At 46.4% G+C, this 22,511-nt stretch overlaps 1 protein-coding gene across 3 annotated transcripts in view; it reads right to left on the bottom strand.

Moving 5' to 3' along the window:
• The window catches only part of SLCO3A1 (solute carrier organic anion transporter family member 3A1), a 191,723-nt gene that overhangs the window by 28,837 nt on the left and 140,375 nt on the right, over positions 1–22,511 (bottom strand). For all 3 annotated transcript variants that reach the window (XM_062631055.1, XM_062631071.1, XM_062631063.1), the window contains 2 exons: positions 6,092–6,190; positions 2,871–3,134 (listed from right to left, as the gene is read on the bottom strand). In XM_062631055.1, coding sequence (XP_062487039.1) covers positions 2,871–3,134; positions 6,092–6,190 — 363 coding nt within the window. The remainder of the gene's footprint in view (positions 1–2,870; positions 3,135–6,091; positions 6,191–22,511) is intronic.

Raw genomic sequence — 22,511 nt, 5'->3', positions numbered from 1 at the left:
GTAAGCACTTCCCAGGACAATCCCAAAGCTTTCCTGCCTGTGCAGAGCTGCTGTGGCAGTTACACGCTGCCTTTGCTGCCTTTAATTGCCTCCTCACCTTGTGCCACTCAAAGACATGGATTTCATTTCAAGTTTGAAGCTCCTCTTTGTGATGCCTCTTTTCCCACCATGAAAATACCCGTCAGGAGGAGATGCCCTGGCTTCCCAAAAGCTGGGCCCTCCCTCCTGTTTAGACCTTGAAAGAGATGTAAAAGACTTTGACTCTTTCAGCAGATTGCTTTTATACTATTTCTAGCTTTTCTGCATGCTAAGGCTAGAGAAAGCCAAGGAATCTCACCCAGCCCTGCATTTCATTGTCTCTCAGCAGATCCTGTAGTGTCTCGAGCATCCTCCCACGTGCCAGCCATGCCATGTCGCTAGCTGACAGCATGTCTCCCACTGACACAACCCTGCTCCCTCTCCTGCCATGTCCACTAGTTTGCATCAGTCGCTGCAAGGCTTGAAAAAAACAAAAGAAAAAGCAATCAAACCTCTTCAACAGCCAAAAGGGAGACCCAGGTCAGCCTCTAGGGATGCACTGTTGACATAAAGTGTGTTTGAACTATCAGTCCAGAAAAACAACCTTTCCTCCCCACACTGTGCGTAGGAGGTGGACAATCCACACCTCCATGCAGACATGGCCTTACACCAGCCTAGGACCGAGCTGCAGAGACAACACTGCCTACAGAGGAGTCAGAGGTATGGCCACACAAACCCCAAAGAGCATTTCCACCTCCAACCTCATGTACAGGTACATCCTTCCACTGTTCAGCTTCACAAAACCTGCAAACGCCAAAGCCCATAATATGAATGAAGACATGACTATGCAGGCAGATATATATATATATATATATATATATTTAACCTCTGTATATAATTACCAGTTCTTTTTATCCTAGGGAAAAAGTGCAAACAGTTCATAGCTTTCCCCAAAGGAAACCTTGTGCAATCAACAAACAGAGTAAGGCTACAATGTCCCACCACAATAGGAAGCACATATATATAAACACATTGCAGCTGCTGGCAAAATAAACACAGACTCACAGGATGGTTTGGGTTGGAAAGGACCTTAAAGCTCATCCAGTTCCAACTCCCCTGCCATGGGCAGGGATACCTTCCACTAGACCAGGTTCCTCAATGGGTCAACATATCATGTATACACGTGGCAAGACACAACCCATCACCTTAAACACGACTCATCAGGAATGAGTGAGCACATCTGTCTTCCCTTGCAGCACACGTCTGAACATCTCCAGGCAGGCACTGCAGCAAACACAACTCTTGACCACATTCCAACTGTGACAACAGTGGCAAGGGACTTGAAAGGAGACGTCAGCTACCAACACCCTGTCATCTGTGACAGTCTCAAAGGCATAACTAAAAAGGTCATTCCCTGTGTTATTTGATGTGATATAAATTGCATTTCAAAGTCCATCTACAAAGAGACTTCTGGAATACTGACTGATCTGAAACGGGGTTACCTGCAATGAGAAGGCTAACATGGAAGACTGTGGTACTTCCTGATGTAATCAATACTGTGAAGCAGTTTAATTTCTCTACTTGAGTGAACAACAGATGCTCTAGGAACCCCTCCACAGCCTTTCTGTGAGCTTTCAGCTTGCTCAGCACCATCCTCGGGCAGAACTGCCCTCCATGCAGCACAGACATGCTACAGTCTTTCATTTTTCTGTATGAATATCCACAAAAACTTCCAGTGCCCATTCCAAAAACATGGGGCCAGAAGTAGATGCTCTGATGAGTCCATGACAAAAGACACACAATTATCCAGAGGTACCATGGGAAAAACGCATTCCTTGAACTTGAGAAAAACCAGGATGAAAGGATGAAGAAATTAATTCTAAAGACAGTATTTCAAACAATGTATCCCTTGACCTTTCTTTTGAAACTTCCCATCAAGTCAAGATTTCACATCTTTGACCTTCCCTTAATGAACTACCGCATCAACTGTTCAAGGCACTTTTATATATAAGAACACGTTCTTTTTCCCCCAAAGTCTCTTTTTCCTTCTACCTCATATGACTCCCAATTAAGGCAACTGCACAGGGAGTGATTTTTTTCCTCGTTTATCTAAATGAGATAGGCAGTAATGAAACTTCCCTCTGCCACAGTGACAGAGAGTGGGAAGCACCCACCAGTGCTACAGAACCACCCTCTCAGATGTAGGAATTTCCATTGCAGCCTACAGAAGGGATATCTGCCCCCATTCTCTCACAGAATGCTTATCCTTAGCTCATCTTAAGTAGAACCAGGTCCACTTCCATCTCTGCAGGAAACATCATGGGGGTTTCTACAAGTCATGCCACTTTGATGCTATTCTGGGCTGGTATCTACCTCTTCCCATTGCAGTTTGAGAGCTGTGGTGGTAGCCAGCACTCCTTGCTTTGTATGTGGGACTGGAATAAGCTGCAGCTCAGATGCTGGAAGCTTCCAATCTCTTTTAACTGTCCTTGCTGGCTCTCTCTCCATTTCAGGAGGCAGAGGGAAGCAGGAGAGTAGGCTGGAGAGAAGTTCACAAATTGCTCCAGCAACTGTGTTCCCCTTCATTTTTTTATCAACTCTACAGGACTACCATGCCTTTCTGAAGCTTTGTAGTTTAAAAAACCCCAAATCTTTCAAGTGGAACAAAGTCTCTCTGAAATAAGGACAACGCCAGAGATAATTAGAAGCTACAGACTGAGATTTCAGGGTACTAAGCTTTAGGGGGGATTTTTGGGGGGGGGGTAGAGGTAGATAACCCAAATCAAAGACCAATTATAAACCCAACCTGTTGCTGACTCTCATGGAAAACACAGCAAGAGCCAAGGTCTCACCTCGCAGCTGCTGGAAGCAGGTTGTGCTGCTCTCCCCATCCAGCGGGTGCCGCAGGACCCCATTGCTTGGCTTGGGTCTCTCGTATTCCCTCTCGGGAAGCATGGCCTGCTCGCTCTCCCCGGCGTGCTCCGGCCGTGGGGGCAAGGACTGCGGGAACCCGAACATGGGCAGGGATGAGAAGAAGAGTAAGGCACCACACAGCAGGAAGCCTCCCCACCATGCTCCGATCCACCGAGGGTCGTCTGGGGTTATGTCCAGCTTACCTGCAAGGGCAAACACACCCACACACACGTCAGGCTTGGCCTTGGGAAAGGCAATATGACAGTGTTAATGATGCTGTAGGCTGGAAGATGGTTGTTGGGGGCTTTGCTGGCTGGCAAGGGGGTCCCAGTCACAGGGTAGGTGCATCCCGTACCCATTCCCTGTGAGCTACCAGTGCATAATGACCTCCACATCCACAAGGTCCTTAGGACAAGCAACCTATCACCTTGCCTATCTAGGTGGCACATCCAGCTTCTGCAGCACCCTATAATCAAAGCTTCTCTCCAATGTCTTTGTCTCTGCCAGCTCTAGGAAGCTGCCATACATCATTAAGTGTCCCTGCTGGCACCAATGGTTTGGACATTGCTGTCACAGTGTGCCAACTGTGCACACACAGCCGACATACCTACTGGCACAAAGACCCACATGCAGCAGCATAGACAAGGACACTGCATTCCGTCCCAGCTCACCCCTTTTTCCCCAGGAGGTCAATACTCTCCCTGCTTTGAATTCACACCAAAGGAGAGGTTGGCATTTGGGCTTTGTGGGCACCTGTGACTGTGTGGAGGGTGAAACAGCCCTAAATACTGGAAAAGAAACCCACCCACTGTACCAAATAAACTCAGAAAGATAGAGAAATCATCAGAAAATGAAGAGCAGCAAAATTAAAAGCCAGAGTATCCTGTAGGCCATCACTCAGTGGAGATAAGGAAAAGGAAGGCTCTGGATTCAGTCTGGGGGTATAAAAATAAACAGCAGGAGAAAGAAACTATGTTCCTAAGAGCTGCCTCGCTGCCACAGCTGCTCTGGCGAAGGGTGCCTAGGGCCGGAGCTGAATCCCATGGGAGACCCATGTCCGCGTGGCTGGAATAACAAGCTCGTCCATTCATGATGCCTGTCTGGTTACCGCCACTCTGAAAAATCTGTCTCAAGTGAAGCAATCAAGTTGTCTCTCAGGCAGAGACGGGAGGAAACTCTTTTCTCCTTAGGGAAAATAACACGCAGCTCTCAAATATATATAAAGTGTGAAAAATAGTGCTTTGGAGGGACTGGATTCTTCTGCTGTTCTTTCCTCCTGCCTGAAGTGCATTTTTTCACCTTCTTGGGAACACAGCCATGTGAAGAGCCACATAAACCAAAGCCGCCTTCACATCCCCTTCCTTAAACAGGTCTTGTATGGAGGAGGGCTATATAGCAATGTGCCCTGGCACCCCACACCTGCAGCCTGAAATGGGGTTGGACCCTCTGGAGCTTGGTCTTCTCATGCCATCCTGATGTGCAAAGCAGAACCAGCTGCAATGTGGAAACTCTTCCCCATACAAAAATAGGCAGAGGCCAACTGTGCCCCAGCCTTTGAATGACAGCGATGGACCACAGCCAAATCCAGCTGGATTTGCAGCTGGAAAGCACTATATCCCTCTGTGTAAGATGCTGATACAGAGACTCTCCAGGCTCCTGAGAGAAAATGCTTCCCTGTCCTCCTCTGTGGCTCTGTTTTGTCTGAGGCTTTTTGAGCTGTAAATATGGAACAGTGTCTTACGTTAAGAATGGCCAGATCATATCAAGTTAACTTTTGAGCTAGGTCAGTGCATTGCCTCTGATGGTCGCCAGCTGCAGATGCCCAGAAAATCCATAAGTCAACATATACCTGATATTATTCTTGTGATCTGTGGCTCAGGGGCTTTCTGAGCTAGATCTGGTGTCATGTTCATTTTTTCCTCTATAAACTACTCCAACTGTTTTTGAATCCATTTGTAGACTTCTTATACCCTACGGTGAAGAGTTCCACAGCTTCACCTGCTGGCAGAACAAATATCTTCTTCTGCACATTCCTATCTTGAAGTAAATATGAGCTCCTCTGCCCACAGGACCAAGTGAGTCTTTAGCATATCTTTGCTAAAGCCAAGGACTGAAAAGGGACCACGTGGGGTTTGACTGTGCCTAAAGTCTCAGCCATCAAATAAGATACTTCTTTCCTGCTTGTTCCATATTATTTAGACTTCTTCAGCTTCCATGTGCATGAAGACCAAAATAAGGCACTAGCTCTCTTCCCGATGTGTGTAATTCTATTCCAAGTGCTGCAAGGTCCAACTCCATCAGAACACATCCTGCGAAGATGTATTTGTAACATCATAGAACTGGAATGCACCCTCAAAGGGGTACAACACCCCTGTGGCAGGAGAAGAGCCTGTGGGATCAAATGGAGCTGAGAAATGTAGAAAAAGCATCTGAACAACTGAGGGAAAAGAATAAAGCATGAGGATCGCAGTCTACAGCCAGAGGGCTCGGAGAGCAGCACGGAACAGCCTGTCACACATTGCCCTCTGATGGCAAAGAGCTCGTAGTGCAGGTAGCAATGAAAGAATTTGCAGGGTTTTTTCTTAATGGACAAAAAGACAATTTGAAAACAACTTGCTTGAACCCAAGTGCAGAGCCAAGGTGAGCAACAATGAGCACTGCTTTAGGGAACAGCAATGATGCTGTGGAACTGAACCTGTCCCCCCTAACTGGGTCATTCGGAGAAGGTGCCAGGCATGGGTCTTACTGATGTGCCTCCATCAGAGGGCCTGGATGGACTTCCCACATCCTGGGGATGGAAGCTCTCCACATTTCATCCCGTGCTTTGGACAGAGCTCCCTTGGCAAGACTATGTGCATGGCTAGCCAGTGTGCCCTGCCACAGTGTTCTTGTAAGGTGTCCTCTAAGAACTGGGATGAAACCAATCTTGCAGAAGAAAAGCCCATGGAAAGGAACAAATTTTGCCTACTATGAATCTCTTATCTATGGGATCAAGTTGAAATCCTTTGAATCCCAGTCATAAAACCCCTCTAGAAGTGTCACCCATACATGCAAGAGGCACTAAAGACAGAAAAATAGCTTCCTGCTTATAAGCATCAACATTTTTGTCCTGTTGATACATTATCATATCTGATTTTAAACCAAACTCAGTTCTCCTTACTTGTGTCAATGAAGACAGCATCCACATAGATTTTGGTACAGAAGGAGCCCAAGATAAATCCACAGGCTGGTCCAAATACCAGCATCGTAAACAGGATCCCTACAAGGAGAGAGAAAAGAGAAAATTAGTACTGGGCTCAGGTTATTCAGTGCAAGTTGTTCTGCTTGTCTCCTGCAAGATGCTATTGCCCTGCTGATGTCAAATATGTGTGTCAAATGCTTCAGGCAAAAGAGCACCCTAAGTACTTTTTTTGCTTTTCCATATCTCTTCAGGAAAAAGAGCAGATGGAGCTGTGATAATGCTGAAACTCTATTGAGCTGAGAAGACACTGTGGATATATACCATGTTTTGGCTGCTTGGAAAGCACAAGGTAAAGCAGCTCCCACGGGAAAGTCTTTACCTTTGCCACCTCCAGCTAAACTCCTGGTAGACAGGGTTATTTTCAGAATTCAGGGCCAGCCAATCTATGAAATGCTGCATTGTCACAGACTGACGGATAAAGTCCCTTTACAGAGGTAAAAGCACTCTTTCATAGCCATGAAGCCCTCCTCCCCACAGTACCCACACGGCAAACACTCCCCAGGAGGCACGGCTCTTCCATCCTCTCACAACTGCTCACTCCTTCTGCAAAACCCATGTGAAATTGTCAGTGTAATACCAGGCAAACAGCTATTATGAGTAAATGACTTATTTGCTTCCATACAATATTTAGAAGCGTTTATTCTCACTCCCATTTTGGCCCTGAAACAAGAATGCTACAGGCACATTGCCAGCTCTCAATTATCCAGGGCAGAAAGGCAGGAGGACACAAGGATAATCCAGAAAAAGCAGCAACAAAGATAACACAAAACATTTGTAAATTAGACAATAGGAACATAGTTGGTACCTTCACATTTGGGGTGGAAAACCGACAAGAAGTCCCCAAGGACCCTTGTAAATGGCTTTCTGAAGGGAGCAGGGGCAAGTCTGAGCAGCGTGGAGCAGAGCAAGCGCCTGTTTGTTTGCTCTGGAGCAGAGAACTGCTGAACCCGCTCAGGGGGCAGCTCTTCAGGACCTTCACAGTGATGTAGCAGCCTGTGCTGGCATAACTCTTGGTGCCACTGCACTTCAGAAATGTCTTCTGAAGGAGCTTATTCACATCTGGATGCTTTGCTTGCTCTGCTTTGACAGCAGGGTACAGCCCACATCCAAATCTCCCCAAAGGATGCTGCCTGGCATCTCAGTGCATTCATAATGCACTCCATCACAGCCATCTCAGCCCTCAGGTTCCTTAAGTGGAAACTTAATTTCCAAGTTCTATCTCTGTGCATTTCTCAGGAGTTGGATAAATGATCGGACATGTGAAATATTCCCAGGAGACCACGAGCCCTGTGCAAGGCAAACCTCTCCCTCTGGGGACAGTTTAGCCAAGTGGGATAAGGTGGTATGGTGATAAATAACTTCACCTTCATTTTTCAAATGCAGAGTGCAAACTAATTCCTCTAAGTTTGTGGCACCGTGACTTGGCTGGATTAATAACTAGCTACAAAGCAACGGTGTCTCCAGTCAGACACTCATACAGAAACCCAGCACATTGAAGTCTTCACAGCCATCACCTACAGAAACAAGAGGGAGAAGCAAAGGTGGTGGAAGGAAAATAGTGTCAGGTTGTATCAGCTGCAGTAAGAGGTCGCTGCTGTCAGACAGTGCCCTGTGCCTGATAAACTCAAAGCTGCAGCAATGGCACTGCATCATAGCCCATGCTGCCAGCTTGAATTAGTCCCCAGGGTCTCTGCCATGAGGTCCAGGTCAGCAGTGAAGCAAGCCACCTCCCCTCCTGCAGTCACCTTATCCCAGGGCACTGTGGTTTTGCTCCATGATCCAGCAGTAAGTTGGGGAATCTGTGCTCCTCAATCAACAGAGCTGCTTGAGAAGCCCATGCCTTGCTGCGGGAATACGTGAAGCCTCTCGGAGATACCAGTCCCATGTTGTGGGATGTGAAAAGAGGGAAGAGACAGGTTGAGGAACCAAGGAAAGGGATTTATCTCCCCAGCACCACCTCCCTCCTTCCCAGCCCCAAAGCTTACCCCACTTGGGCCTATAACATTTCCAGCAGCGTTTCATACAATACCCATATTGCATCTTTTTTGTCACTAGATGGCATCAGTGTTTGACATTCATCCCACAAGAGCCATGTGGAGCAGGCTGGGGGTGTGCAGCCCATCCCAGCTCCCCAGACACTATCAATCCTGGTACTTGGGTCCTACAGCCCCAGGAGGATCTCACTGATGGCAGGGTGCTGTCCTCACCCATGTATCTGCCATATGTGCAACCAGGTTGTGCCCTCTGGCTGTTTGCACGCAGGAAATCACAGATTTCAGAGCAAAGTTTTTAGTCCAGAAGTTTAAACAGACAGCATCTAGCAGAGATGGCCATGGCTATTACCCTGATGAACAAGCTGACAATCAAAGACCAGGGTAATCTTTAGCAACTGAACATTAATTATGAGTTTCTATGTAATTCTGGTCAAGCATGTAAAGACACAGTGGGCCTCGTATTGGCTGGAATAGTCCCTGGGGCAGTGGCAAATAGAGCCCATGCTTTGGATGTATCAATGCTGTGTGGAAGAGGGACAGAAGCTTGTCCTGTGATGATTTCTATGCCACAGGCAGGTTGCCAGATCATGTATATACAGGCTAAACCACAGAACTGAAGTGTGCTTCATGGAGCAAAGGATAAGGCAAAAAACACAGGGAAAGATCATCCTGCATTAAAAAGACTCCAGGGAATATTTTCCCCTTTCTCCAAAGCAGAAGAGGACAGGGACCTTTGGCTGGTGATGCAGCAGCAGCATGGAGATGCTGGCAGATGCAGCTAGCTCTAACAAAAAGCAAACACCAAGAAAGCTGTGGCCAGTGCAGGTACTTGCACCAGCGACAGATGAATGCTGCCCCTCCTCATTGTCTGCACCGCATGGCAAACCACCACTTCAGGAGCAAACCGTGTCCTCAGTTATTAAAACACCACATTTCATATACTGATGGCTGCAAGCTTTACCTGCCCTGCAGTGTTCTCGCTAGAGGGCAATGTGGGATAGAGCATCCACTGAACAGGGACACGGATATCTAAGATCTTAGAATGCAATAGGAAATCATTACCCACCTCCAGCTTAAGAAACCCTCAGGTAAATTGTGTTTTTACTTTTCCTATCGTTTGTCTTAAAATCAACAAAACAACTGGCTCATCACATACCCTTTTTATCATCTCTTTTTGAGGCTCCAACAAAATCCCACCATTAGATAATAGTATTTTACACTTTATCTCACAAATCAAACAGGTTTTGGAGAAACCCAAGACTGGATAGTTGAGCGCCTGTACACAACTAGACCATGCTCAAGGATCAACGCAGCACACTGAATTAGGCTATTAGGCAATCGGGATAGTGCCTGTGGTTAAACATTTCTGTGGGATTGAGGGCTTCAGTTAGTATTAGCTTAAGACATCCTTTCTCTTTTGGGAAATTCTGCACCACTGTTAGTCACCCTGCTATTAGGAAAACACTTTCCACATCATCCATTTAAGTCATACAACCACAAAGCCGATGCTTAGGAGAAAAGGTTTAGCAAAACCCCTTTTCCTGGTCCTGGTGTTGCTGCTAAGGATAAGGATGTGCTAAACTTGATAGCTTTAACACCACTTGCTAGGTCTTTGCACATGTTTCCCTCTAACTTTTAGATCAGCCTAGATTTGATGGAGCCAGAGGGCACTAATACCAAGAGCAAGGAGATCAAAGGTCTAATCTCGGCTCCATCAGTCTCTTGCAAAACTTCCACTATTAGAATAGGATACTGTAGCCTCTTCCCTTTCATTCTCAGCTTAAAGTTTATTTATGTGGCTCAGAGCAGCACATTAATAAACATCCTCCTCGGGGATACTGCCCTGGAGAGAAACACTTCTTGCTCTGCAGGGCTGCTGTGCCTCTTCCAGGGGTTCTATGCTTGGTCCTGCATCCAATGCTTCAAGGAGGAGCTGGGCATATCCCCATTGTCATTAGCCCTACACAGTCCAGTGGTAACTAAGATGAATAAGGTTTCTCCTCTGTGCAACTGGCATTTTCTTATTTGTAATCTTAGAATTAACCCTTACCAAATTATGGCAATTCTTAGGCATACTCAAGACATGTGAATTAAAAACCAGAATGACCCTGCTTTGGGACAATCCAAACATTTTGTTCGATAACTCACAAATACTTCATTTCAGTTTGATCCCTTTTAAAGCACAGTTACATTTGATTTTGAACAGGTCTATTTACTTTCAGCTTTCCTGCTCTATTCCCTTCACCAGTCTCCCTGTCTCCCCAAAAGGCAGGGGAAAAAACAGAAGCAAGCCAGGCTGGATGGAAAAATATTTTCCTGCCCATCTTCTCAAACGGAGCAATTTTCCAAATCCTACTTTGTCCTAACAGACATTTTTCAGGGACTGAGGAAAAGATTGGGACAGAGGGGAGTATTAGATCTGACATTTCGGGATGGGATTTTATCACTAGTAAGGCCCAGGACTGATAATGCAGTTTTCCATTCTAGCAAAGCTGCAGCAAGTACCACTACATCTGTGGAGAAACCGTGGCAGAGATGCTCAGTCAGTCATGCGAAGTGCACAAGAACCAAGTTACAAAGAGAGGGATAAAGGATGTCAGTATTTCAGTAATAAGGAGATGTCCCTTGGTGATCCAAGCTGCTTTCCAGCAGCAACAGGATCCCAAAACACAAGCAAACTTGTGTTGCTCACAGCATGATACAGGCAAAGCATCAACTTGAACCCTGTTACAAATTAGCTGGGGACAATATCTGCCAGCAGAAACCCTCCTGGCTGGAAATAAGACATCGAGGGAGATGCAGGAGGGTTTGCCAGCCTCACTAAGGTGAGCAAGGAGGCATCTCAGGCACATTTCACTGAGGAGTAAGAGCAGGTTCAATGCACAGTCATGGGCTGAAAAGAAAAAGCACAGTCAGCTACCCAGTTACTTTGCTTCAAAGTCTCATCCCACCAGGGGCTGAGACCACAAGATCTATTTTGGAGAGCTTCTAACAAGTGCCAGGTGAAGGTGAGCTGGGAAGGTGAGACAGGAGGAGGAAAAGCAGCATCTCCCATGGCAGGACAGCACACAGGGCTCTCACAGCAGGAGCCATTCCTCTTAACGAAGCCACACACATTTCCCATCACACCATTTCTGCTTACCAATCCCCTTCTGATATGCTGTTTTCCCATGTCTGCTCTCTTCTGCCTACATGGTTCATATAAAGTTTCTTTATATGAAACCCTGAAGCAAAATGGTCAGGACTGAGTTTTGTTTTGCTTTATAGAGAAATTAATGCACTTTGTAAAGGGATTTAGTGAATAGTAGTAGGAATGTCAGAAGTATCCTATAATGTGGAGAAATGAGAGGATTAAAAAGTTATGTTAGGCTGTCATCTTGTCCTATCCCACATTCCTCCTAAGTCCCAGTATGAAGCATTACAGGACTTGACATTTTTATATATATATGTATATATATAGAGAGAGAGACTATGCAATCTGTCTCTCAGCAGGATATTTCTGACTTAAACCTCACAATGTTTAGATACAAGTTAAGGACTGCTTCAGGAACACACCTGAACCAAGCTCTTTGGCTTCAAAGGAACTGGCCCAGGAACACAGGAGAAGGTGCTAAACCAAGAGTTTATCCCCAGAGATGTTGAAGCCTTCTGTCCTTGTCTGCCTTGATATTGATATGGTCCAAACATCAAATCTTCCAGCCAAGAGTCGGTGCCACTTCCACTTACCAGCACGGCATCCTTCATACCTTTGCTCTGTGCTTTGGGTGCCATGTGTTTAACGTTCAGCTTAAAGCCCAGGTTTTGGAGATAGGTGATTCGGTGAGCATCTTGGTTCAGTACCCAAGAATCCACCTTGCACTGCAGATCCAACTCCCAGCTCTGCACAGCATCCTGTCAGGACTGAGCTGCTATTCCTATTTGTGGTAGCTGGTTTAAAGCCTACCTTGAGCACACCTTCCTGAGCTCTGGTCACCACTGCAAGCAGACCCTGAGCCCAAGGGTTACCAACCTTCCTGACCTTACAAAGTGGCAGACTGAGATGTGATTGAGAAGCACTCACTTTGGAGAGCTAGGGGAGAGAAAAGGGGATGGGAGGCTACACCAAGAAATGTCAGTGTCTCGCCAGTGTTTCCAGATGCAGGATGGAGCTGGGTATGAAGCTGAATTACAGTCCCCATGGCCCCTGCCTGCTTACTTCTTCCCAAAACCTCCCTGTCAAAACAGCCCTGCTGCCAGTCCCAAGAGCCAGCATCAGCAAGAGAAGTCATGCTCCAACCATTCCCAAAGTGAGGATTTATTTGATGCTCAGAGGAAGGAGTTTTGCTCGTGATGCACTTTGGAGAAGTTCAGATATATACAAAGCCCCTGTGCTAAGCAACCCTCTGCCAATAAAGCCCTGGGAAGCACTATGAGAAGTGCCTTCAGGGACTTGCAATCACATTTAAAGTTTGCTTGAGTCATCCAGACACTTCTGCAAAACACTGCTTAGTATTTACTAGGGTCACCCTTCTAGGAAAGGCTGGGTTGCTCCAGCCTGCTCCGCCATGAACATGCACTTGAATGAGATACGCTTGAGCACCAGAGAGTTAAATAACCACTACGACATTCCTTGAAACTGGCAAAGCAGCGACACTTCCAAACTCACCCGCAAAGCCATGGCCCGGATGCCCAAAGCACCTTCCCTGCTTTTAGCTGTGAGGCAGCTGAATATGGACCATCAGCAGTGAATTATACAGCATATCCCTACCATATGCAAACCCCTCCTGTTTTATTTAGTCATGGAGATGTCACTGATATCTGCTGGGCTTATGGCCCCCTTGAGCCAGGCTGCTCGTACCTTGGCAATTCCATGAAATTAAGAGTGTAGGAGGTTATGCACTGAGCTCCTAAGAAGCTCATTTCCTTTTCAGGAAAGCATATCCCCCCTTGTACCACCAAGGGACAGCTTTGGTGGGCAAAAAGCCGATCTGTTTGGGAGATGTGAGAAACTCCTTTCACTGCAAAGCTAGTGCTGCCATTGCATCCAGCAACTACATCCCCATGTAGGAATGGAAAGGGAAGTGAAACGTGTTCTCTGTCAAGGACCACAGTGACCAGGTGGTTCAGTGACTGTCCCAAAACATATGCATGGGGTATGTGGAGGAGATCAGAGCACACATAAGCACTGCCATAGACCAGGGGGTGCTGCTGTGGGCATGGGAGAGCATCCTGCTTGGGAATGCCATCCCCAGCCCCCTGCCTGCTGCAGGAGTGAGCTCTTTCTAAAAGCACAAAGAGAACTGGCTTTGCAAAGCATGAGATAATCTCAAAACCCTGCTTGTCCCACATTTCCCACTGCGTGGAGGACGGGGCAGGCCAACGAGAAGGGATTACTGGAATACTGTAATTCGTGTGCTCCGCATCCTGCCCTTAAAGAGACACCACCCCAGCTCAGCCTACAGGAATCAAAGATTCACTGGTACAGACTGGAGATGCTGTAGCCTCCTGCACTAAAGGTACTGCCCTTCAAAGGCTTGAGTTAAAAGCAGCTGCCCTGGTACCTGACGGGCAGAGCCTGTCACTTCAGTGGGTTTTCTCTGATTTCTGTCAGTTGACGTAGCCTCCAAAACGCACAGTAAGGGTAGGGGGAGGCTGTGTCTGAGCCAGATGGCTTCTTCCTGCAGCAAAACCCGCTGGAGTCTTCCTTCACTGCCCATCCTCCCCGGCAGACTGCGTGTCTGTGAGCTGCCCCATTCCCACACTGGCGCAGGGATGCCTGCATTCCCACAGAGCGCAGCAACAGCTCTCAGCCCCTGGCCTCTGCTTCCCAGCTTTCCTGGAAACAGCTTCCCTCATTTACCATGGGAAGATGTTATTTTTCCTGCTGCTCGACTCCTTGTCTACACAACCAGCTGCCCATCACCACCTCCTGCTCCTTATGGCTCCTGCCTATTTGCAACTGTAGGAAACCTGAATAGGTGGTGTTGGACCAACAGCATGTTTTGATTTGTTCTGCTTCCTCGATGCAACCACTGAAGCGAAGGGAATGTTCAAACAATCCCGACAGATGTTCCCAAGTGCCTGCAGCTGTCTATTAATGAGGAGCAACTTCAGGATAATTCACTTTAATGTTTAGTCTTTGTTCTGATGGAGATCAAAGTGGTTCCAGCCCTGTATTAGTATGAGATGAGGTAGGGAGGAGGGAAAAGAGTGGGAAGTTTCTCCCATCTATACAATAGCACACACAGTATTTATTAGTTTTGCCTCCAGAAGCTCAAAAACAGTAGACCCCCTTGGATGGGGACATCTATTTGGAGTTGATCAAGTGATGCCAGAGACTGGGAAGGATGTCCTGCACTCCTGAGTTAGTGATAAAACGAATTCCTTGCTTAGCCATGACTTTCCCCTGCGGACCACTCACTGCATCTCATCATTTTTCCACCTTTTAATAAAGGCCAGTCCCTCCCTGTGCAATGGTGCAAGATGAATGAATGTGACACAGTGCTTTAGTAATGAGGGACACAAAACACATTAGACCAAACATCTGAATTTTGGTTCTGAGCTCTCCTTATTGATTCCACAGTAACAGCTCATTGCCTGCATTTGTGTGCAACACCACGCCTGCAAAAAGACCTGACAGTGCTGTCCTGAGACATCCTATTTCTCACTGCTGGACCTGTAGCTGCTTTTGGCCCGTGAAACAGCTCCAGCAAGCAGCAAGCCTGCAAAACAGAAGTGTTGGATTGAATCTGACTTCTCCCGTTTTCATGAGACTACTTGTGATGGAGCCCCATAGAGGGCTTCAGCACTTGCCTGCCCTGCCTTTAGCCAGTGAAATAAATTATTACCTAGTTTGCAGTCAGGCAGCTTTGGCCATCTCCTGTCAGCCTCTTCCCCTCTTCTCCTGTCAAACCTTTCCATCAATTTACCAAATCCCCTTCTGCAGCCTGTAAAATCAGCTCCTGGTTCATGAAAATTCACTTTTTAAAATGCAAACTACTCACCACAGTATGAAAATGCTGCAGAATGACTTATTTACACCTGCGTTTAATAAGATTTAATGATTTTCTCTAAGGCTGGTTGGGGGGGATTCATTTACTACAGATACAGCAAACTCCTAATGTGATTCTTCCAGGTCTGCAGAGAGAGGTGATGCCCTTCCTTTTGCCTGCTACTTCTTCACAGCACAGTTCTTTGTTCTGGCTTATATTTAGCATTCAGATGTTAATCCCTAAAGAGGTTGCTAGGATTTGAAGGTACCTTACATGGAGGTTTCTCCCCAGGCTCCCGGTGTCCCTTTAAATATTGATTTCCATCAGAATTCAGGATTTATCCATGGAAATGTCTGCTGACTTTGAGCTGAACTCTGATTCCTATAAGTGGGTATTTTGCCCGGTGAGCTATCCTGCATTTTCAATTATAACCAAGCCTTAAGTTTGTTTTATCAGCAAATCCCTGTGCCCAGCATGATCAAGGCTACATTTGAAAGGATCAATGTTATATCAACAACTGACAGTCCTAGGGGATCCTGATGTGCACACATAATGTTTGCAGAGCATCACAAGAAGTGATTGGACTTTCGCATTAGGACCACGAGCACAGCATCCAGCTCCAAATTTTCCATAAGGACTAAGTGTACTTCTGATGCCTCAAATCCCCACCCATTCACTGGCCTGTGCCCTCATTCTGATAAGCACAGAAATAAAGAAACCCAAGCAAAACCAAACCCAAACCAACCAACCCTAGCCCAGAGCCCTACTGGTATCAGCCTTTAGGTCCCTGCTTTGCCCAGCTGCTGAAATAGCATCAACAAGATTGCAGGGAAACAAATCACACAGTGGCAAAGGCTCCACAACCCTCAAAATTGCATTTGCAAGCAAAACAAAAATTCAAGTAGCCACAGCCTGTGAGCTCTGCAAGGAGGGGATGCTCCCACTACAAGTCTTGGGATTACTTTGGTCCCAGAGTAATGACACTGGGAGCTAACTATACCCCACTCGTGAGTTTTCCTCCTCAGCATCCCAGTACCCTTCCAGGCAGTGGAGGGACTGCTTGCTCTATTTCTCTCCTTCCTGATGAGAAGCCAGAGGAGAAATTTGCTTATGCTAATCAATCCCTGGCACCAGTCATTCGAGACACTAATCCACTCGCAATCTCCATCAGTCTCTGCATATTTAACAAAAGCAGTGAACACTCATGGAGGATTATGAACGCAATGGCATTGTTGTAGCAGTGTTTTCCTACTTAAGCTGCAATCACTCTGATGCCCTGTCTCCTAATATTTACATACACTCTACATATAAACAACCTGCAGAATCGCATCAGACCATGCAAGCATCCTGGTCAGACACCGCTTACAAAAATGCATGCACCACCTGGTGATTTAACAGATCTCCCCACATTGTACAATGTGTCTCCATTGCCCCCTGCCAAATTGCAGATGGTAATGCTTTATTTATGTAAGGCAGCATCCTTGAAGGTATACATATTGCTTAATGCTCATTAAAGATACTTCTCTTGCTCCAAAGGATTTACAGGTAGCTTGGGCACACATTGCAAAAGATTAGAGACTCAGGCTATGTTAGGCAAACTCCTGAAAAAGAGCTTAATAGCCCAGTTTTTCACCACTTTCTGCAAACAGCAAACAAGCAAAGAAACAAAAGGAGTTTTTGTCTAGTCTGGTGTACCACTGAAATTTGTTGGTTATCATATCAGAGGAAGTCAACGCAGTGTATGAAGCAGCTGTAAGAACGTACTCAACCCCATGGTGCAAAGCATATGCACCCTGACACATGAGCCTGCAGGACACCGGTTCCACACCTTCAGTGTAAGGTGAAAACATACCAGCCATAGCTGTCGCCTTGAACTAGCCATTTCCACCTTTCAAGCCTATTTTTCCATGCTAATTACCTTGGGAATCAGCCACCAAAGAGATTCTGGAAGAAGAGATATGCTCAAATGCCAAGTACACTCTTTAAAGGGTTTAAGTCGCATGCCTTCAAGCTGTGCTCATCTCCTCCCAGCCCCTAAACACAAACACCTGTTTTACCAAGTCTGTGGTGCTGCTTCAGCTAAAGGCAGCCAGTTTTCCCTGCATTATTTCCCAGGAACTGGGCCAACAGTAGGTTAGTATGGAAATGCACTTCCAGGGCACTTTTCCCTCTCCACAGGACTGAGATTCTCCCCTGAATATGCTGATTTCTCATTTAACATCAGGTGGTTTTAATCCTACACAGGAGTTTAGTGGAAGGTGTCCCTGCCTGTGGCAGGGGGTTGGAACTGGATGATCTTTAAGGTCTCTTCCAACCCCAAAAAATCCATGATGCATTAGACAACAGCACAAAATCCATCCTATCCCTATTCCCCTGCTCTGACAAGCTATCCACCCTACCTGTGAGAACAACCAGCAATATACAAGAGCCTCTTTTGAGCCTCCTGCCCATTTTTATCTCCATCACTTGATTCTCTACCAGCCAGCACCCCTCATCCTCCTTATATGTTAAAATACACTAGGGGAAAAAAAAACCTCAACTGATCATACGACTGAGAGCACAATGAGATATTCACACATCCAGGGCAAATCTCAGAGCCTGAAAAATGGGAATTTTGGCATCAGTTTGGAGGCTGGTGCGACACCACCTTCCTTTTCTGTTTATTTATTTCTGAGGCTCTGCACCGTGTTCAGCACAGACGTAACACATTCGTTTGGGGATAAAGCTGCCAGGACTGCCTCCCTCTCATTTTAACCTCAGTCTTGGGGGTATCCCTTTCCCATCCCACATACCTTACATGAGAAAACAGCAAGCTCCGTTTCGAGCTGACATTTTATGTCAATACAGACAGCTTGCTGCTTTTCTAAGCAATGATGCAGTTGGGAAGAAACGTTTGGCTGTGCTTCCTCCCTGCTGGATCTTCTCCACACTGTTTGAAAGGCTCTTCCCTGCAAAAGTCCCACCCCTCCTTCCCACCTCACACCTGGCCGCAGCAGAAGACCGCTGCATTTCCAGTCCTTTTAATGCCTCCAACTTCATGTTTGCCATTTCCTCCTTGTGCTGACAGCACCTGGGTGTCAAGGCCTTCCCTCTGAGCATCAGCCAGAGAAGGTATTTTCCACTCATTCAGCCTGGTATGGTGCTGGATACACCAACAGCCTGCAGCTCCTCAAATCCCCTCTCCTCCCAGCTGATGAAGCCGCTATATACACACATAGCTCTCCATCCCAAACACAGCATCTGCCACAGAATCAGTCTCTGGAACATAGGTGGAAAGTTTCTGCTGTTCAGGCATTTCTGTGCAAAGGAAAATCTCCCATTGCCTTGCAGCTCCTATCACCCTGCTCCAGGGCTCCCAGCTCAGCCAATGGCTCCTAGGAAATATTACCTGTTCTAATTTTATTTTTTTTATGTTTTGGTTTTTTTTTTTTTTTAAATTTCAGAAAGTCTGGAGGAAAATCTCAGGACAATTAAACAGAAACATAATAAATGGTTTTGGCTCCTCTGCAAAGGAAAGCAGGAGGAAGAGAATGGCTGAAAAGCAACAGCTCCCCAAGAACTGTCTGAGCAATCCCTTGCCCTCCCAAAAGTCAGCAGAACACTCACTGTGCAAGAGCAGTTTCCACATCTTTTGTGATGTCTCTTCAATCTCCCTTTGCCTGGCTGCTGCTCAGGTAGAAACTATGCTGCACGGTGGAGTGCACTGACCCACTAGTAGTGGGGAAGCCCATCCTAAATTCCTGAAGCAAGAAGAGGCCTGGGAATCACTGATGATGCCAGGCAAGTTGCTGGGAACCTCGTGCTGATAACAGTTATCTGTACCAAACATTTAGGAAAGTGATGGACTTTCTTCTGTGGAATAGATTTAATCTGGTCTAATAACGGCTGAGCCTCAGGAAGAAAAGGAAATTAAAAACAAAACTTCTGTTGCTCCACTTCCTCCTATTGCAAACACCATTGGAGAAAAGTATTTGCTCTTGACAATAGTCATTCTTTGCACTGACCCAAATCTCACTGAGGTTTATGGGAACACTTGCCCTGGCTTTGGATCAAATCCACCTTTTGCTTCTCACAGAACATGGCCAGACATTTAGGGTGCTAGCCTAGGAGCTGACAGACTTCTACTAGTGAGCAGCCACTGCTTGATGACAGGATCCTTGCACCTCTTTCCATCCATGTCCTTCCTTTGAGGTCTACTCACTCTAAAGGGATGCTGAGCCCTTGGCCATGTACAGATCACAGCTCCACCTGCTTTGCTGGGACAGTGGCAGGAGTGTGCTGAGGTCCCATCTGTGGGATCGCTGTGGGTAATGTGGGGTTGTGGCTCCAGACGTACTCTGCTCCATGGCAATCTTAACTTCCCAACGGGCTCTGTGCAAACTTCTTGGCAAGAGAGATTTGGGAAGTCTTAATACATACTATGTATGGGTGGCACAGCATTATGCTCCGACAAAACATCTCAGAGCAGGCCCACACAAACCCCTCTAAATGTCCTGCCCCACTCACCCCAAGGGGTGAAGTCTGAGAGATGCCAGATGCTAGTCTGTTCTGGGGGAGGGGAAGGCTGCCTGCATGCAGGATAATCCCCCAATCTACGATGACTTCCAATATAATTTCTAGCAATCAGTTGCGTTAGAAGCACAAACCCTGGAGGCTGGATCCAGAGGACTATGCTCCTGATAGAGTGATATTCACCATGTCATCCCTAGCGCGCAGCCTTCCCTCCACTTCCCAAATTTACAGGCCATGTGGAGGTTCCTCATGAAGTTGGAAGCCATGGGGACCTGCCAGCCCCTCTGGTGCTGCTTTCATAAGAGTATTTTCTTGGTGCTAAAGAGGACCCTGTCCCTGAAGAGTCTTTTTCTCCCCAGGGGAGAGAACAGCTGCTGCTATCATTATGGGCTTGTCTCCCTTAATTACGTATCCACAACCACAGAGGAAAGATGAAAACAAAGCCCTTTTCCAGCCCTCCAGGAGAGGGAAGGATGTAGGCTCTGGAAGAAGACAGAAATTCTACCCCACAGTAGACCTGGGACTGCCTTTTAGGTTGGGAAGTGAATTAGAAGCACCCAAATATCCTATTTACATTCAAACATATCAGAATGGCCCAGTTAAAGGTATTTAGCTGGAGGCAGCTCTCACTTGGGGGAATCAATCTTAGTGGGACAGGTGGGATGAACACAGGTGCAAGATACCCTGTTGTGACTGAAACAGGACCTCTAAAACTGTCCCTGTACTCATCCTCTTCCCCGGTGCTCAACCACCTTTCAGGAGCTGCTGTGGCTCTGCAAGGTCACTCTCCTGGGAGTAATGGCTTAGTGGTAAGTGCCCAATTCCCACTTTGTTCCGAGATGTCCTCCTCTGGATTTGCTACTTTTTGTCAGGGTTCATGTTTTCAAGAGGCTGGAGGTTCAGGTTGGTTTGGTTCTTGTTGGTTGGTTTAAAACAAATGAAATTAACCTTGTTTTTTAAATTAATACAAGCCTCTCGATTCCCAAACCTTTCCCTTCAAGCTGCTTTTCTTTGTAAATATTCCTTCATGCTGGTTAGACAAAAAGGGGATTGCACAGAACCAAGTAACGGCGAATGACAGAGTAGTATTCCTAAAAGTCACCTCTGGTACTGTCACTCACTGGCTCCTGCCCATCTCCAACGTGGCTCTATTAATGGATTCATGGGGACTCTCTCATTTCCCTGACTCTGCTTCCAGCCATCACCTCCTGGAAGAAGTTAACCCCTTAAGACCGCTCAGAAAATGAAACAAGATTCAGACAGCCAAACTATTCTGGCTGGACCTCAGCTGGATTAAGAGGTTTACAGAGCTTGTTACCACCCATATGCTGCAAGTCCTGCCAACCAAGCTGCCAGTGCTAACATTTCCAAGCCCAGTCCTGTTAAGTGATCCACATTAAGGTACTCATACTTTAAAAACAATACAGCTGAAAGAACTGCTACAGGGAGGAATCCTACAGAGCACATGACAGGAGGCTGGAAACTGTAATTTCCAAACCACCTGCTTCTTATATTGCCATTCCATACGGTGTATCTTTATTACAAAGTCCTGCTAAGTGAAATTGGTCAGAAAGCTTTTGACAGACCAGTGTGCCGCTGGAAACATGCAGCAGATGAAGTCAGGAGGCTTTATGAGCCTATGGCTGCTTATACTTAATTTTGGGAAGGGGGAAAAGAAGGACAAGATGTTGAAAATTCTCCTTCTCGGAATTTCAAACTGGAACATGTGATTATTTTGGGGTTTGGAAAAACTTTGTCACTTTCATGGGATGACTTTTCATAGTGCACGATATATTAGCCATATAAAAAACCCGAAGAGGTAATAAAAGCACTGATCTCTCAGACATTTTGTTCTCAAAATATTCTCTTGTGGTAAATTTCACAATTTGCCACATTCTCCTCCATGCAGAGGAATGGAGACCCAATTCCATGAAAACTTGACACCACGCAGGAAGCAGAGCTGCCGTCTCCAGCCCCGGATCCTGCAGGATCTCGCTTGGCTGGCCCGCAGGAACTGCCACATGTTTCAGCTGGTGTGGCTTTGGATGATGATCTCCTTTTATTATTTTTGGCAGTGTTTATCATATTCTTTTGGACTGTAATTACATTTCCCAGGGCAGGCTTTCTGCCAGAGCTCACAACGATGACCAACAGGCCCTTTTTAACCACCTGCTATGATTCCAGCCTTGATTAGTTATTAACGTGCTGTTGAAACCCACTGCAAGTACCACCCTTTCTGGTTATGTTACCCATCTGGCTCTGGGGAGAGGCAGGCTTGAAAGGAGAACAGGGAAATACTGTAAGTAACGAAGGCAGAAATTTGAAGTGTCTGAAAGCATAGAGATTTTGTACACTGGTACTTTGTGAATACTCAGACTGCACCAGCCTTGTCCCCACTGTTCCCACGTCAGCTGGGATTGAGCAGCTTTGATTTGTTCTGCACAAACCCGATGATAACAATAACAAAAGTGGAAATAAAAACTTCTTGTAAAAACCTGGGGTCTTTTTCACACAACAAGTATCAGGCTCCCACTTCCTTCATGTGCTCTGGCTGGCTTTGGGCTACAAGATAGGCTTGAAAGCATTGGGTTTACTGCAGGTATATGGGTGCCTTTTGACTGCCTCCTCCCTAGCAAACACTGGCTTCATAGTCTCATTGATATGACAGAGAATAGGGGTCTTAAACATACTAAAATCTTATGACTGGCATGAATATGTGGCCATGGAGATCAGCAACAGCTCTGTGCGAGCTCCAAAGGTCAAGTAGCAACAGTCTGGCCTCAAACGTTGTCTGCATTTATAGGTATCATAGATGCTTATTATGTGGCATCACAGAGAGATCTCAAGGCACAGCAGAAGTTC

This window comes from Pezoporus occidentalis, unplaced genomic scaffold (assembly GCF_034315485.1).
Source record: "Pezoporus occidentalis ecotype Australia unplaced genomic scaffold, CSIRO_AGI_Poc_V1 ctg11, whole genome shotgun sequence".
Classification (NCBI taxonomy): domain Eukaryota; kingdom Metazoa; phylum Chordata; class Aves; order Psittaciformes; family Psittacidae; genus Pezoporus; species Pezoporus occidentalis.
This window is presented reverse-complemented; position numbering and strand designations above follow the sequence as displayed.